The 19,433-nt window shown below is 40.0% G+C and overlaps 2 protein-coding genes across 3 annotated transcripts in view; both read left to right on the forward strand.

Moving 5' to 3' along the window:
• The window catches only part of LOC145656969 (uncharacterized), a 167,006-nt gene that overhangs the window by 53,207 nt on the left and 94,366 nt on the right, over positions 1–19,433 (forward strand). The window lies entirely within an intron of this gene.
• Positions 3,717–18,353, forward strand: LOC145653749 (uncharacterized). Of its 2 annotated transcripts, XM_081707775.1 has the most exons (6): positions 3,717–3,859; positions 10,644–10,955; positions 12,173–12,418; positions 14,189–14,305; positions 17,778–17,867; positions 18,056–18,353. In XM_081707775.1, exons 1-5 carry the CDS (start codon positions 3,811–3,813, stop codon positions 17,855–17,857), a joined length of 804 nt encoding a protein of 267 aa, XP_081563901.1. In that variant the 5' UTR covers positions 3,717–3,810; the 3' UTR covers positions 17,858–17,867; positions 18,056–18,353. The 2 variants fall into 2 exon arrangements, with proteins under 2 accessions (XP_081563901.1, XP_081563906.1); XM_081707780.1 differs by lacking the exon at positions 17,778–17,867.

Raw genomic sequence — 19,433 nt, forward strand, 5'->3', positions numbered from 1 at the left:
ATAGAAATAAAAGTCTATAAAGTAAAAAAAGTTCCATATGTAAGTTACTCTGGATAAAAGCAACTGACACAATGCCATGAATGTTAAGGTTTGGACTACAATGTTCTTTTATGCTCTTTAAAGTTAACCCTTGTTTGTCTTCTAGGAGTCTTTATTGATATTCATCACTGAAAATGATTAAATTCATTGATGCTAACAATAGGGAACTACACACTCTATGATTTGTCAAATGATCAATAGAAGAACATCAAAACATTTTTGTTTAATGCATTATCATGTCTAGAATATAAATACTTTTAAATATAAATATAAATGCTTAAATATAAATACTTTTATAAGGTTTTCGTGTGTACATAAAAAGGGAATTTCTGGTTTCTACACATTAGAAAGTGTTTGTATTTTTCTCTGTTTAAAATGTATGCTTAACTGTTTAAAATGTTTCATTAAATTCTTAATTTATATTAATATTTCTTCATTTACAAAAATCTGCTTTGACTATATGGAATGCATACATGTATCAGGCATATATTTTACAGGAGCAGGTCCTCCTGAGGCATGTGTGTTAAAATTGAACAAGATGGTACTTTCATCACCTTCCGTCTTCATTACTGAATCATTGGCATCCCAAATAAAACTATAGGTTCACTTAAACATATTCAAAATTCAGCCATGAGGATTCTTTCACATGTAAGAAAATAAGCCCACATCACTCCAATTCTATATCAGTTACACGGGCTCCTTGTCCTTGAACACATTCAGTATAAACTCCTCCTGTTTACATTGTAAGCTCTGCACGGTCTTGCACCTCCCTACCTAGCTGAACTCCTACACTCATACTGCCCCACCCGGACACTTCGGTCCTCTGATGCAGGTCTCCTCTCCATCCCCAAGTTTATACTGGTCTTTGCAGAAGGCAGATCTTTCAGTGTCATGGCTCCAAATTTATGAAACGCTGCCTCAAACTCTCCATCTCTGCTCTTCACTTTCCTCTTTCAAATCCCAAATTAAAACATAGCTCTCTTCTCAACATTTTTCATCACATTTGTTCTGTTAATAGTAGTTAATTAATATATTAAATGCATTAAATATTGTTTATTGTTCTCTTTGTCTCCATCTGTATTTTTATTGTGAAGCAAGCTTGAGTTTGAGAAAGGCGCTTAATATACATTTAATATAAATTAATATAAATTAAACTCATCAAATCAAATCCCTTTTATTGTCATTGCGCATAATGAAATTATGCTCTCCCGTGAATATCAGTTACTTTAAAAAAACTACACACACATAAACATGCATAAGAAGATGGTTAACACCTAAAAAGGAGGCAAAAAATAAATAAATAAAAAACTACAACAACAATAATTATTATTATTATTATTACTGTAATAATAATAATAATAATAATAATAATAAACAACAGTAATATATAAAGGAGCATGAGTGGTGTAGAATAAGCAGTAATAAAGTGTAGGGCAGATGATGCATAGAAGCACAGCAGTTCCTGAGAAACATGAATTATAGCGCAAAGTTATACAGTCTGATGGCTGCAGCAAGAAAAGACCTGTGAAAGTTTTGCTTCCTACAGCATTGTTTCCTGGAGCAGTCTGCTGCCCAGTTTACACCTCTGTCCCTGTAGTGCTTTGTGTAGTGGGTGAGATGATTCCTCAATATCACTGTTCCTGCAGTGTTTTGTGTAGTGGGTGAGAGGGTTCCTCAAGATCACTGTAGTGATTTATGGCTCTTCATCAATGATACTTTTCCCAGCCTCCTCCTCTCTTCCACCATCTCCACTATTTCCATTTTATCCCCCAGGACTGAGCTGGAGTGTTTGATGACCTTATTCAGTCTGTTAGTGTCCTTCGCTGTAATACTGCTGCCCCAGAACACAACAGCATAAAAGAAGACAATTGACACCACAGACTCATAGAACATTCTTACACCAAAGGACCTCAGCCTTTGATGTAAGAAGTAGAGTTGGCTCTGCCCATCTTGTACAGCTTGTCCAGATGCCAGTCCCATCCCATCCCATCCCAAACTTATCACCCTGATAGACACCCAGGTATTTGTAGTTGTTCTCCACCTCAGTGTTCTCAACCTGGATGGTGACAGGAGCCGGAGGAGACCTAATTTGCTATTGGCTATTGACTGGTATCATCAGCAATGGGTATTAGGTTAAAACCTAATCCAGGATGTATTCTTCTTATATTAAAAAAATTAAAATACTATTTTTAATGCTTTTGCACCAAATACTCAAGCATGTCAAAACGATTACTTTTATGGAAGTATGTTTTTCCAAGGAATAAACATTTTTATTTTGGACTAAATGAAAGAGGCAGCTGATCAACAAACCAAACAAGGGTAGATGGTCAAACCTGGATGGAACAGAAAATACAGCTCAGAAGCGCACAACTCTGCATTGAACAGCTGCAAACACAGAGGTGTGTGTGCCATATATATAATATTAGTCCTAACAATTCCATAATTAAGTGCAAGTGTGGGAGGTGTGGTAGTGAAGTGCCAGGGCTGAGGAAATGTAGGCAAAACTGGAATAGAATTCATATACTCAGAAACAAAGCAATATTCCAACTATATAGTTCTGTTCAGTACTGTACTGCCAACTGTTTAACTGTCATTTTCACATATCACTTGCAACCACAGTGTTACCGTTAGTGCAGAAACTAGTGCTGTACTCAGAATGTAAAGAAACCTGAAATGGGGGCTACCAAATATAAAAGGGAGCATGATTAATGTATGGTTCCAACTATAGGTTTAAATAGAACTAATGTTGATATTCTACACTTTGAATCTTAACCAGTTTACTGGAGTTCAGGGCTGGAACAGAACATCCAGTATTGTCAGTGTCCAAATACTTACAAACTGTTTTATCATTCCGATCCTGAAGAATTTGTTGTTTCATCACCAACATGATTCTGACGCCAAACCAAATAAAAACATTTTCTCCTCAAAGTCCATTTAATGGGTTTTTAGGTTCACATTTACTCTTAAACAACTGCATACAAAGTGTCAAGTCAAGTATTTATATAGTGCTTTGTAGAACAGATGTTGTCACAAAGAAACTTTACAAATGTCTGAGTCCAAGCCCCCAGTGAGCAAGCCAAGGGTGACAGTGGCAGGAAAAACTCCCTAGAGCAGGAGGAAGAAATCTTGAGAGGAACCAAGACTCAAAATGGGGCCCCATCCTCCTCTGGTCAACAACAGTCACCACAATAGTAACAATATAGACAATAAGGAGCAGAATAAGTAGTGAAATAGAAAAATAAATAAAATAGTAATAAAATGAAAAAATAAGTAATTATTGTCTAGTCCGGTGTTCCAGAAGTCCTAATCTGTTCCGATGGTGTGCGCGTGTCCAAAACCCTTCCTGCACGAGAACATCCATCAAGGGTAACAGAAAAGTAGTTGGCTGAGGTGGTGGGAGTAGCCATGGCAGCTGAGACAGGGTGAGGCTCAGTAACATCATGACATCATGGGTAGTTGTACCTCGGCAGAAAGAGAGAATAGATTATTAGGCATGTCGAGGTATGAACATGTAGGGAGCAAAAGTACGACCATGAAGTATGTACTACTCTGAAGCGTACCTCGTAAGGTTACCGCTTGTCAACTGCCTGTTCCATTCTCTTATTGGCCTGCCTTGTTTCCTCAAAGTGAAGTTGTGTGTAAGTGTGTAACAGGAGTACTGACTGACTGCAAAGTTCTCAAGCAGAAAGCTTCAGAGCTTTAATCACTCTCTTGGGTTAATTTTCTCCCAGTTGACTTTAAGGAGTTTGATGTATTTTTACCTCTGTGAAAATGCAGGTGATCTGTGGAGTCCTGGTGATGTTCACAGGAGCTGCCTTGGGCAAGTAGCACAACTCATTTTATGCTTTTTGGAGTGACAATGTTAAGCATGAGGTTCCAGTATAGAAGTTCAGAAAAAGGAAGCCAGATTAAAAATATATATTTTTCTAAAACTCACTTTTGTGTACCACTCATGCATTTGGTATTTGATGAGTTTTTCAAATAGAAATGACAGTTCAGCTACGAAGTCTTACAATTTGTCTCATAAAATGTGTTATCTATAGGCTTAAAAATATCTATTTGTTGGGAGGCTGTGGAACCCAAAGGAAGATTTGCCTGCTGTTCTTGTGAGAGATGGACTGGTCATGTGCAGACATACATATATGACTGATTTATGGCATATCTTGATATGAACTTTATGCTGATCCTATAGCAGTAGGATTTTTACTGAGTATTTAATCATTGGAAGAATTCCAAATATAATAAATACAAAATAAGTTCACAGGAAACATAATAGAGCAAAGCAAAAATCTGTAAGTATGCAGATATGAGCCAATGAACTACAAATGTCCTGTGATGTCTGGCATGGGTGGCTCTGATCATGATCCCAGTTTTCATTATCCAGTGCAAGTTCAGCTTGCAACTCCCATACCAGACAGTCTGGTCGGGGCACTCTGAAAAATTTGTTTTTAATATCTTCACATATTTCATCATTTCTTTAAAGCACAGATAAGTTTTCCACTATATCATGTGCATCATGTTTGGAGTTCAATTCAGTTCAAATGTATTTATGAAGTACTGTTTATGTATGTGTGACAGCCTCTGAGAGCAAGAGGAAACCTTGAGAGGAACTGAGGCTAAGAATGAGAACTAATCCTCCTCTGGTCAGCATTCGATGGCAAAAATAATAACACGTACTGAATAAAGTTACTTTGATTTGAACTTTAACTTGCTATGTGACATGTAAGAGTAGCTTATCAGTCTTAACAATGACTGACAAATATCTCCTTAAGTAACATTTCATTAATCAGAATCAGAATCTTTTTATTAGCCAATTATGAAATGTACAAGGAATTTCTCTTGGTGCAGGTGTCGGCATAGGATTAAGTACAGTAGCAAAAAGAGAAAGATAAACTTTATTTAAACTATTTGTAACCTAATTAATATCCTTATATATACCATATGTATCCTGTATTTACATAATTATATATAAGCTATGTGTACTATACATAATCTATTTATAAGGTCTGAAATATTGTTACCCACTCTGACATACGGTTTCCTGTTAGATGAAAAATTGTGGATCCAGTAGAAGACAAATGGTGGGATGTTGAGTAGGAGGCCAGGAATTATGATGTTGAAAGCAGAGCTTAAGTCCACAAACATGCAGGCATAAGCAATAGGGCCATCCAGGTGCTGCAGGATGTAGGACAGAGCCAGATTAATGGCATCATTTACAGACCTGTTAGCTCTATATGCAAACTGCAGAGGATCCTGAAAAGCATCAGTCCTTTCTTTGAGGTGTTGAAGTAAAAGTCTCTCAAAACTCTTCATGACTTGGTGAGCTTTTGAAACTGTTTCGCACCAACACCACTGCTTCGCCCTACTAGCCCTTACTGCTCTTTAGCTGTTTAGCATTTTTTTGCTAAGGACTTAATTACATTCTACCTGGAAACCGGCAACTTCCAACAAACATCAAAAATTACTGTATCATCAAAAACTGCATCCAAAGAACTACCAAAAGTGTAAGTAATGTTAACATTTTGCTATCCATCATGGCTTCCATTCTCCTTCGGTGCGCTGAGTGCAACATGTTTAGTTATTCTTCCTCCTTCATTAGTGAGTTTTATCTGTGAGAAGTGTAGATTAATTACTAGACCGATGGAGATGATTCTAGTACTAGAAGTGCGTATCCAGACCTTAGAAAGTGTTAGACTTATCAAGGAACTAGAAGTTCAAGCTCTGATGCTGTAGGATGCTCTGGTTCCATTCCAATGCGGGGCAGCAATGTAACGTACAGTCGGTGATCTTCGCTGAACTGCTGGATGTCCAAGTGGTGCTCACAAAACAATGTGGGGTATGTTGATAATTGGAACACATTCGAGGGCAAGCCTGACCTTTTAGGGTGGGATGGTATCCATCCAACCACGGAGGTTCCTGATGTCCTTTCCTGCAACATAAGCCATATACTCACGACAGACCTAGTTAATCTATGACAATCCACAGCGGAGGCCTGCCAGCAGACAAAGAGGTTAAACCAACTGCCTGAGGTTCATCATATTGTCCCCGTGTCTGTTCCCAGAGCTAAGACAAAATATAGAAAACAAAGAAAAACGTGCCTTAATAACATAATTAGTATTAAAGTAACTAATTCACAGAACAGTGCTTGCACCTTTTATCTCAAGCTGGGCTGACTAAATGTTAGAGCCCTCACATCTAAAGCACTCATGATAAATGAAATCCTAACAGATCATAGATTTAATGCACTTTGTTTAAATGAAGCTTTAAATGAAAGGTGTCCTTCAGGCTACAGCTATGTACACTGGCTCATCTAACAGGCCGTGGAGGCGGCATTGCAGATATTAATACTGACACATTAGGCATAAACCAGAAAGCTGTATATGATTTTGAGTCCTGTGAAATTATTTTTACTAGCATAAATGATGCATGCAGCGATAAAAAGCGCTCCCAGCCTCTTCCGCTAATTTCCATCTACAGGACACCAGGACCGGACTCAGAATTTCAGGAATTTGCAGATTTCTTTTCTAATCCAGTCACTCTAGTAGAAAGAACCATTATTTTGGGTGATTTCAATATTCACTTTGATAGTGCCCAAGACCCTCTGAGATCGGCCTTTAGTTCTATATTAGAATCAATTGGTTTCACCCAATGTATAAGAGAACCCATACACTCTGGTGGACATATGCTTGATTTAGTACTGACATACGGTGTAGACATAGAGAACATAGTTCTCTGTCTACATCTCAGAGCATTCCCTAATTTCATTTGAACTACATATAAGACACGATATAGTAAACTGGCTGCTATCATACCAGACGCACGATCACGTCATCTACTGCACCTAGATTTATTGTGAATCTCCCAGATTTATCATTTTCGACTAAGATACCTTCAAACCCCACAGAACTTGATCAAACAGCTGAATGCTTAGAATCAGTACTCCCCTGTACACTCAGTGATGTTGCACCACTTACAAATAAAAAAATTACAGACAAAAAATTCAAGTTTGGTTTATTTGTCACGTAGTCATACATGGTATAACTCGCAGTAAAATGTTTTTCGGGTAAATTTCCACAAAAACCTGCCTGCCCTTTTAAGTTGCCTTTTAAAACATTCTTCCGGGATAAGATAAGTTCAGATTTTGTCATAGAAAATTCAATTACCATCAAAACAACTATGTGACATCTTTAAATTGTATACAGAGTGTTAGTAAAGTTCTTTAATTGCGTGCTCACCCAAAACAAAAAGCTAACAAGCACCAATCATACTTTCTATAGAGTGTATAGAGTTTACGACAGTGTGTGCTTCATGACATAGATTGATTCTGTCCTTGAGAAGATAGCAAAGTCCAGACAACACTTGTTTGCTAGGATAAATAGGTGTTGCGCATGTGTGCATTAGTTTGAACAAGGGTCAGTGAAGCTGCTGACAGCAGTAGTCTCTTATTAAAATTGTACTAGGAATGACAAAGGATTTTCTCATCCTTTACCTTGAGTCTATTACAGTTGTTGCCAGCTTTTCTTCTGTGTGATTTGACACTTCCTGCTCAATAACTGTCACATCAGATGTCTTGGATTATGGAAGTGTGGTGCTTACACAATGGCATGATAACACTGAAAAGCTTCCACCCGGAATGCTCTCCAAATGTAAAAGAAAATACTCTTACATTGTGATTGAGAAAGCCATATAAAGTCTTAGCACTTTATTGTACAACTGAGGCCAATTTTATTTGGTCTTATTTCAAATGCAATGTTTCAATCACAACTCCAAGATGTGCAATAGATGGTGACCTCAAACTCAAATCTCACTTTTAATTGCTCATTTTCTTGTGCTGCACTATTACAGGAAAGCCATTTGATACAACCTATCCAGTTAAGTCCAGAGGTTCACTCAAATCCTCTATGGCATTAGGAGTCCCCACTCTGAGTGATTTCACATCAAGCTTTGTGGTTTTAAGCTTTTGCCTTATGAGGGAATGAGATGGATGAGAGAATGCTCAGAGTTCCCAAGTGGGACATGCGAAGAAGCCTGGTATTGCATCCTTTATTGTGCTGTAGCAGTGATCAGGTGTTTATATTTTGGTATTTAAACACTCGGATTGGCGTAGTTGAAGTTTCTCATAATGATAACAGGAGAGACAGAGTGACCCTGTTCAAATGCTATAATCTAATCAGCCAGCTGTTGCTGAGTTGGCTTTTGCCAGTGGGGGAACATAGACCATGACCAGAATTACAGAATTAAATTAATGCATTTGGCTTTCATTTCATAATGAGTTTCCAGTTCCAGAAAGCACAGTTACCATTTCTATATTTCTCTGCATCTGTGGTTAATACAAACACAAATGGATGTGGAACCATCTCCTACTGGTGATCCATCCAGAGCAGCCAGGCAAAGAGTGTAATGGTGATACTGGTGATACTGGAATGTCCAATTCCCATACAAGCTGGGCGTGTATGAATTTACCCTCAGCTCCTGAATAAACTAAGGCTGCAAACATAGAGGATGGTGGTCTATGATGACAATCCCGGATAATATGTTGTGAGGATCCGCAGTAAAGACAGAGACCCTACCGGAATCTTCGCCACTTCTCCTCTTTGGTTAAGTTTGAAGAATCACATTGCATAGGTTCCACTGTATGCTCTCGTCCAAGCTCTGGTCTATAACTGGGAGAGGGGCAGGTGGGGCGAGAACTATTAGTTCTACGTGGTTTTTGTTCTTGAATAAAATGATCCAGATGGATTCAAATCTAATTTACCATCTCGGCAAGATAGTTCATGTAAGACATCTGAATTGAGACCATTCCATAAAGCGATGATCAATGCTGCCTCATTTCATGCATTACCTGCAGTGACAGTACAGAACTCTTGTGCATAGTCAGCCACAGAACGATTACCTTGGCGTAACTTGGTTAGTATCTCCCTGCAGGCTCATCCCTCATGTGGGTGATGAAACACTGCCTTGAATTGAGCGATAAAACCATCATAAGACACTGTTTGTATGTTATCCCAGATGGCCGTCGCCCAATCTAGAGCTTTATCAGATAGACAAGAGGTAATGAAGGAAATCTTAGCTCGATTGGAACAGGGTGGAAGGCTACTGAAGTATAATGAACACTGTAACAGGAAACCTTGACACTTGTCTGGGGAGCCATCATATTTTTTGGGTTTACGCATGGGGAAGGTCAGTTGAATACTGATCGCAGCAGTACTAGGTGCTGGCATAGGAATGAACTGAGAAGGAGTAGTCATCATTTGCAGTGCATATGTTGATGTTGATCATCGCCAGGCAGTTCGGTAAAGCCAGTTTGTCAGGTGTTTGACCTCGGCTCTGGTATCTCAGTGACTATCCATCCTACAACTATCTGCCAGACTGTATCCTATGTGACAAGAAATGAGCGTCGAATATTTGTGGGCTAGATACTGTCCTGACTCAAAAGACCAGGCTTGCCCTCAAATGTGGACCAATTATCAATCACTCCCACATTGTTTACTGAGCACAACTTAGACATCCAGCACTATGGCAGCCATGACCTGCTGTAATCTTAACCTCACATTACACTGGAGTCAGAGCATGTAACTGTAGTCATCTCTTTGGTTCTTTTAGTAAACTAGGCAAACCTCCTCTGCTCCATACAGTCATTCATTATTGTTGTTGTTGAGGTCCATGGGTCTTGTGTCATTAGTAACTTTACTGTACAGTCATGCGTCCTCAGTGTGAACAGCAGCAGACTGAACACACAGTTGTGGGGGATGACGGTGCTCAGGGTGGTGGTGCTGGATATGTTGTTGTCAGTCTGAACTCATGGAGACTCTCAATCACAAAATCCAGGATCTAGTTACAGAAGGCGGTGTTTAATTAAATCTCAAATATCTGTTGCTGAATGCATGTGAGCAAATGCAAAATGAACACTTCATGAGTCAATTTTATGTAATAATAATTATTATTATTATAATAATTATAATAATATAATAATTTACTCCAAAATACATATTTATACACAAAATATAAGGAGTTTATACAAAAAGCATTAACAAATCACTACAGGTTGGAGGTGAAGTGAGTGGTAACTGTTCAAAACTGTATATAACTCAATGTGCATGTTAGACTCCGAGACATGTGGATCAACACGTCTTTACAAGCTGCTGCCAATTCTCCAACACAGGGCAGCTGAAAGCATTCAGAGGAAAGTGCAAACTGTTCTTATCATCTGCACTCAAGCATCCATGGCTAGTGTTGCTGTGATTGACAGAGTAAAGCTGTGCAACCCAACCAGAGAGCAGGTGTCAGTTCTGCCTCCCTGGACTCCTGCCCACAGATGGCTGTGACATCAGGGCTTGAGCAAGCAAATCCATGAAGACTGAGTGAAATGTTTTTCTGGTGCACTGCTCAGGAACCCCAGATAGTTCCTTTTAATAGTAAAAGAGAATTTATTTTACATTTGATTGTACGTAATCAAATTACATCAATTTAATTTAAATTGATACATCTCTCCTGTAATGGATTTAATAGATTATGCATTAAAGTAGATTAAAGTTGTTTAGAGCAGATCAGATGTTGTTGCATCAAGTTAATGACAAAACGTTCTTGATTTTCTTCCTCTGCAGGCCCGGTTCATGCTATCTGCAGATTTAATCAGAATCTTAGATGTTATGGAACTCTGGGAGAAACACTGCACCTGGAGCTGGACCCTGAGGATGAAATAATATTAAAGAAAGACAACATTAAAATTTTAGGATATAAAAAGCAAAGCATCACAACAAACTATTTAGATCAGGCAAGATGGCAGTTTATAGCTGATAACAGAACCATTATAATAATCAGAACAGAGAAGAGAGACGCAGGAAGATACATGTTAGACACCTTTGATGCAAATGGTACTAATAAAGGCAAACGTCATCTCCATCTAAACATTGAAGGTAGGACTATATCATCTCATGTCAGATAACAGCCACAACCGCTGAATTTATAAATGATTTCATATCATTCCTAACTGGAAGAACACAGCTAGAACTTGTAAAGCAAGTTTCCTTACATTGGTTTGTCTGTATTTTAGGTGCACCTGTCTCTTTGTAGTGAAATTAGTTTTTGATCCTTTCTTTGTTTCCAGTGTCCTCGTTCATGAATTCTGTTTTTAAAATGAGAGGTGATATCTGGATATTTTATTCATGTGTATAAAATATATACATATGCTGTATTTATATATGTTTGCATAGATTGTATTATAAAGTGCATTTATAGGTTAAATGTTAAACCACCAACCAACACTGACACATTATATGTAATCCATTTACAAGTGAACTATTTATGAATGCTTCATGAACTTGGTGCTTGGGCAATATATTAAATGAAATATTAATACTATTTGTAGACTTCATGATTTTAGTCTCGTTTAGTCCCTGTAAAGAAGAATTATAGTGATTTAGTACATTTGGCTTGTGTGATGTAGGCCTACATATTAATTAACAAGATATGTAAAAGATACCATATAATATTATATATATATATATATATATATATATATATATATATATATATATATATATATATATATATATATATATATATATATATATATACACACACATACACATACACACACAGGGAGACATTTGCGGGGAGGGGCCATACCATGACATATATATATATATATGTCATGGTATGGCCCCTCCCCGCAAATGTCTCCCTGTGTGTGTATGTGTATGTGTGTGTGTGTGTGTGTGTGTGTGTGTGTGTGTGTGGGTGTGTTCGTCTGTATGGCCACACCCTCCTTGTGTTTCACACCTGCTCCTCATTGTGTTGTGTTAGCGTGCGTGTATATAAGTCTTGTGTTTGAGTCTGTGTGGGTCGATGTTTGAACCCAATAGCCTGCGTGCTATGTTCGCGTTGACGTGTCTAAATAAACATATGTGTTTGTCCTACAAACTCGTCCCCGCATCCTGCTCAGCCTCCTCGTCACAATATATAATAGTGTATATACAATAATATTCCAATTTTACTATAACTCATGAATATGTCATTAAAGCTTAATGTAAGTGTCATTATTGTAAAGCAAAACTGATATTTCTGTTTAAGGATCCTGTTAGAATAAAACATCGTCTTTATTCTTTTAAATTCTGTTCTCTGTAACCTGCAGCTGCAGTGTCCTCAGTAGTAGTGAAGGATGACTGCTTCTCCAGTGAGAGGAGGACAGTGTCCTGTTCCTCTGAGGGGGAACAGCTCCACTTCAACTGGACTTTCAGTGGAACCAGAATCACACATCAACTGGATGATGGAACCAAGACTCTCCTGCTGGAGAAAGAGTATGATGGAAATGTCACCTGCCATGTAAAGAATCACGTCAGCCATGGACAAAGTTCTATTCTGTTACACCAGTGCACTGGTAAAGCTCACTTTCTTTAAGCTTTGATATCATCATGTTAAAAGCAATAACAACAATAATGATGCAGCAATGATAATGTTACTACTCATAATCTTCAAAGAGAAACTCAGTTACTCACCATAAATCAATCATGTCTGAATAGAAACCATCACACAACACTGTCTAGTTAAATGTCTTGTTCCTTTAAAAGAGTACGACATCAGTGACCTGCTGCCATCTTCGAGATCTACTTCACTGCAGAGTCTCAGTCCAACACAACTGACTCTAATGTTGAGAGACTTGACTAACTGGATCAGGTGTGTTCTATTAGGCTTGGAGGTAAACTCTGCAGGACCAGAGTTGGGCACCCCTTTTCTCATGTGACCCAACCCTGCTGGGCACCTCAATGACCAAGTAATTCAAATTTAGTGCAGTCCTCAATGTTGTTGGTAGTGGTGCTTTAGGTATTAGTTAAGACTCGTTAATACAGTCTGCAGGATGGTAGATCTCCAAGAGACTGCAGCTCCAGAGTAGCAGAATGTGTGTTTAACACTTCTCATAGGAGTGAATACACCACTGATGTAAATGGAACCATACAAGTAAATGTACATGTTAAAAAATAGCTGACCTACACAACATAGAAGGCTAGTGTAACATTGAAGGCTAGGCAGGACGCAGGAACGAGCCAAGTATGACAAAGTGATGTTTATTGACACAAGACAACAGATAACAGCACACAAGCTATCGCAAGGTTGAACATCGACAAACACCAACGATTAGATGAGACCCTAAATACATGCACGATAATGACACAAAATGAGGAGCATGTGTGATACACGGGGAGGGCGTGGCCATACAAGCGAACACATACACACACACACACCCACACACACACACACAGATGTCTTGGAGGAGGGGCCGTACCACGAAAGCTGGTGTGCAGGAAAATGTGTTGCTTGGCAACAGTTGAGTTGTGTTGAAGTAGTCTAACAAATGAACAAATATGCAAGCAAATCAAAATATATTGCTTATAACTGTTAAAAGTTGGATATTTTTTGATTCACAAACTAAAATAAGTGTACATTATAATTCTTCTTATGATGAATTTATATCTGTTTTTAGAATCACCCATTGGTTTTAAGTGATCATAATTAAACTTTCCATTAACTATATACTACTAATTCATAAACAGGGTTACTTAAAATATGCACAAACATACTTCTTAAATCTACTCTGTTTGATATCTGCATATAGTTGACCTCAGGAACGTGCCTCTTTGATGCTCAGCAGTAGTCTGTCAACATAGAGGCTTTTCCACCACTTTTCCATTCCATACACGATGACATACAAGTATACTGGAACAGAAAAACTATGAGTGATAGAAAAATTGCAAAAATATTTGGATTCATATACATAAACAAACATGCGTTTCTTGAACACTCAAGCATGCACACTAACAAACTCAAAAACTCTGTAAATAACAAACCTTTATACATATGATAAGGACACAATAAGGAGAAGGTGTGAAACACAAGGAGGGCGTGGCCACATTGACGAACACACACGAGAAGACGTTTGGGGGAGGGGCCATACCGTGACATGCACAAAATATATTCTGAGAAAATGGTAACTATTAAAGTAGCCATGAACAGGGTAAAGAATATTATCTTCACTATTTACAGCATTTGGTTTTATTGTCTTATTGAATTAACATTGGAATATTTAGGTGTGATGCCACCTTCAAACTCCCCTCTTTGTTAATCTCACACTCACTCTCTCTCTCTTTCTTAGCCGTGAGGAACATGGTGTTTCTCTGTGTGTGGGTTTTGGAGATCATCACCTTGCTGTCAGTGTTGGGAGGCTTTCACATCTACATCAAAATCAACAGCAAACAGAACACAGTGGAAGGTAAAAACATCTTGTAACACTTTATAATAACAGGCCCAAATAAATAACTTAATTATCCAATTATTTGTTAAGAATTATGCATATTTATATAATTGTTTTAAAGACACATAATGTAATTCAAATTGTACCTTTTATTAATGCCTAAAACATTTAGGTAATTCTAGCAATCATTACCAAACTACTAAGAAATGATCAGATTACTGTTTTTTTTGCTTTTTATTATAAATTGTACAAGTTAGAACTGACCAAGTAATGTGATTGGATAAGAGTCTTTCCATGAGTGTTGATATAGTGAATAACAGCACTGGAACTTAAACTATACATGTATCAGTCCACTTTTCATTATATTAATGATTATCTTTTTTAGATTGTAACAAACTTTGGTGTTAGCTCATCAGAATCACAGTTACTTAAGGGATGTGTGATAGAAGGGGAGGGCGTGCCCTTACAAACGAACACACAAACACACACACGGAGTCCGTACCATGACAGAGCCCCTCCCCAACGGCGCGACTCCCAGCATGCCAGCCTATTGGGTACGGCCCACAGACCAACGCCAAACAGCGAGGCTGGAGGACATAGCAACCCGAAAAGAGCCAGGGAGAGGAAGACCGAGGGGAGGAAGACAGGGACCAAGATGACGACAGACAAAGGGGTGGATACACTGACAGGAGCAGGCACAGACACAAAGGGGGAGAAAGTGACCGGCACATTAAGTGTGACGGGGACGGGTACATGAACAAAACCACACAAAGGGTTGGGAAAAAGTCTGGGGAAGCTGGCAGGAACCCCAGCCTGTCCCCCAGTCGTCAGCTGGGTTGAAGTCAGACCAGCCTGTGGGGGATCGCCCTTCGCCAATTCGGGTGGCAGTGGTTTTTCCAGCTTTGTGGCAGACACCCCAGGAAGTGCAGCAGCTGCTTTGCCTGTCTCTGGGTCGGGGACTGGTGGCGTCTCCTTCTTGCCTCTTTGAGGCTTGCATGTAGGCACTGGAGCTCTGGGGCTGTGTGCCATAGGTGAGGGAGTGTCTTCAGATGATGACGCCACCTCTCTGCCAGACACGTGGGGCAGCTTGCTGACTCCAGTGCCTTGGGCAGAGCCTTGGGGCACCGGAGGTTCATTGCTCTCGGAATCTGCTATCACAGAAGAGGGATCCTCATGCAGGGCCTCCTCCACCTCCATTGTTGGACCTTCCAGGCTGTCGACCTCCGACTTTGACCAGAGGCTGACGTTGTGGTGCTCCTCACTCCATCCGTAATCCCCGTAGCCCTCCTGCTAGTCCCAATATGGATAATAGGACTCTTCAGAGTCCGAACCTGGATACTGGTCGTAATCTGGTGGTCCGTCGAGGGTCTGTAGGACTCTGCAGAGTCCAATCCTGGACTACACTCAGGGCTCCCCCAAAATCCTCCAGGGGCACTCTCCCCTGTTGTAGTAGTGAGTGTACCCAAGAGTATGGAGAGTTTCCTCGGAAGGGCTGGGGAGGAGCGGTTATACGTTTTCTTCCCCTTCTTCTCCTTTTTGTCTTCTTTCCAGGCGTCCTTCTGTGGTCAGTGTTTCTATAATGTCGGAAGCTAATGAGGATGCAGGAATGAGCCGAGTACAACATAGTGATGTTTACTGACACAAAACAGATAATGTAGCACAAGCTAATGCAAGGTTAACGAATGATTAAACAAGACCTTAAATACACGGACGATAACAAAACAAATCGAGGAACAGGAGTGATACATGGGGAGGGTGTGGCCATACAAACACAAACACACACACACACACACACACACACACACACACACACACACACACACACACACACACGTCTGGGAGGAGGGGCCGTACCGTGACAGCTAGTGTGCAGGAAAATGCGTTGCTTGGCAACAGTTGAGTTGTGTTGATCAGATCAAAATATATTGCTTATAACTGTTAAAAGTTTAATATTTTTTGATTCACAAACTAAAATAGGTGTACATTATTCAGCAGAACAGCACTCCCTCTCATGTCATACTGCTTCAGTGTTAGATTTATATTTATTATGGAACATGCTCAGAAACTGACCTGTGCATCATCATTTAGAGTACCTGGTGTAACGATTCTGCTGGCCCAAGTGCCGCAGGGCGTGCAGCAGGATGCACAGACCTCCTCCACATGGATGAACATTTAATTGAAACAGACAACGGCACTCATGTATTACAAACAATGAACGCAACATGGTTAACACTGAACAAACACGATGAACAAGATACATTTAACAATGACAAGAACATTTAACATTAACATGAACACGCTACATTAACACAATGTCAACAATAACTGACAACACTGCACACAATGACAAGAGTTTAAATACACAAAAGAATAACAATACAGGTGTGTGCAGTTGTGGCTATGAACAGGATCCTCCCACTGCACGTGGCGGGCCAAACCACATGACTTGCGGGAGGCGAGCATTTCGTGACAGAACCCCCTCCCAAGGGGTGCAACTCCCGACACATCCATCCAACGAACGCGAACCTCTGGGCGCCGTGTACACATAAACACAAAACACAGCACGGCAATGCCTGGCGCCAACCCAGTACCAGGCGGGCCATGTGCCGTCAGCAAGGGAAACCTCACCACAATAGGGAGAAAGGTAGCCTCCTTGCCTCTCTCAGAGCAGTTCGGTACGCTCCCAATGATGTTGCGCCTGTAAACACACAATAGCGCCTACACACAAACATATAAAGCACCGTGACGTGACACCTGCCGTCCGCGCAGGCGCCTCAAAGATGTCCGTGGCCTCAACGGACACGCGGGGGTGCACGTCCACCCCAGTTGCAAATGTTCTACCTCCTCCGAAGGTCCTCCTCTCTGCCGCTGCTCTAGCAGCGTCCCAGAGGCAGTTTGCTTCCGGGGCTATGGGCAGACCCCTCCAGCCTCCCTGGCGAGTCCGCTGAATGGAAGGGATTCGAGCTTCCGCTCTCTGGTCAGTGTGGTGCCCCTCGGTCCTCCTCGGCCCAGGCTCAACAGCCTTAGCCCCCCCCAGAAATACCTGGGGGTGTTTCCCTCCACTTCCGGAGAAGACACGGACAGCGGTCGCGGTCCACTCCCCAATGTCCTGGGATCCAGGCAGCAGTGCGGGGGCTGCCTAAGCACCTCCCGCTAAGCACCTTCCACTAGGAAGTCCGTTTTTTGCCACAGGAGCTGGCGTCCTGTGGTGATTGTTCATTCTGTAACGCGTGGTGGCCGGAGTGCCGAAGGGCAAGGGGCAGGATGCACAGACTTCAGCGACGTGGACGAACACCTATTAACACATAACGACAACAGCACTCACGTATTACAAACGAAGAACATGAACATGTAACGGTTAACATTAAACAAACATGATGAACACGCATACGTTTAACAATGACGAAAAGAACATTAACCTTAATATTAGCACATCACATCAACAATGATCAACAACACTGCACACACTGATGCGGGCTTAAATACACAGACAGGACGAGGTACAGGTGTGCGCAGGCGTGGCCACAAACGGGAATCCTTCCACTGCATGTGGCGGGCCAAAGCACCTGACTCACGGGAGGTGAGCGTTCCGTGACACCTGGATTATGATGTAGTGGTAAAAATGATCAGTATTGATAATTTAGCAAACACAGTAAAGTGGCATCAATTTCTCTCCTTTTCAAGGTAATACATTTAGGATATTGTTTGCATTTTTTTGCCATCATGTGATGATGAACATGTTGTCTCCTTCCACTGTAATACTCTTAGGTAAAGAACAGCAGATGGTAGAGGCTCTGTAGACCAACCAGGATCAAGAAGTGAAGCGGAACTCCACCAGAGGAGTGTTATAACAACCACTAGATTCCCCAAACTCATCTAAACTGAAACACCAGCAGAGATCCATAAATGAAAGAGAACACATACATTTACAGAACATGGCTGGAGACAATTTATTCAGCTCATTCAGGGCATTGCAAAATGTAATTCATTGTAAAAACTGCCCAATCCATCATCAAGTACCTTGGTCAAGTAACAAAGTGATGTAATCTCATGATTGCAGTTTAATCGGCATAAGCTCTTTTGTATTTGTATTTGGGAATGGTGTGGTAATGTAAAGCTAACATGTCACTGTTTAGTAAATGTTTGGATTGTCAGATCACTAAATGTTTTTCGTGTGCTGATGTGGAAGGAAGGGATGCTGTGTGTCTGTATTATACTGTGATGTAGAGCACATGGAGGAGTTCTGTTGGAGTAGAGAGGGACACAGCAGCAGCGTTCCAGAGCCTAGGCTACATTTATCAGCCGTTATGTCATAGAAGGCTGTTCCAACGTGAAGCGTCCTTCAAATACAGCCTAGAAATGCCTCCTACATTCAGCCTGAGTTGTAGGACATGACCGATGTGTCCTTCTCATCCCTCAGTTACCCATAATTCTTTGCGTATGTATGGTGTACACAGCACAAAAAGAAAAAAAGTTTAAATAGAAATAAAAGTCTATAAAGTAAAAAAGTTCCACATGTAAGTTACTCTGGGTAAAAGCAACTGCCAAAATGCCATGAATGTTAAGGTTTGGACTAAAATGTTATTTTATTCTCAACCCTTTAATGTCCTCTAGGAGTCTTTAATGATATTCTCTTTCTCTTTTTTGTCTCATCAATGCAAAATATGAAATGAATTGATGCCAACTATTTGCCTATTTAGGGCTCTGCCTTATCTGTTTTAGCAAACACAACTTTGCACAAACCAGATCTACATGAAAAAAAAAATTACTGGCAGAAAATTTTCACAACTCATGTATTCAGAATCTGTTATTCCACATCTGACTTTATAAAGCAAAAGTTCATTATCTGAAAAAATGTGAAGACTTTTTGACTAGTGAAGGTTCACATTACCCACTAGAGGGCACTATACACACTATGATTTGTCAAATGATCAATAGCAGAACATCAAAACATTTTTGATGAATGCATTATGTATAGTATATAGATTCTAACACTGATACTTTCAATAGGTTTTCATGGGTACATAAAAAGAGAATTTATGATTTCTACACATTAGAAAGTGTTTGTATGTCATTTTTCTCTGTTTAAAATGTATGCTTGACTGTTTAAAATGTTTTTATTAAATTCTTAATTCTTTCCCTATTA

This window comes from Electrophorus electricus, chromosome 3 (assembly GCF_041902795.1).
Source record: "Electrophorus electricus isolate QZ-2024a chromosome 3, ASM4190279v1, whole genome shotgun sequence".
In the NCBI taxonomy this organism is placed as follows: domain Eukaryota; kingdom Metazoa; phylum Chordata; class Actinopteri; order Gymnotiformes; family Gymnotidae; genus Electrophorus; species Electrophorus electricus.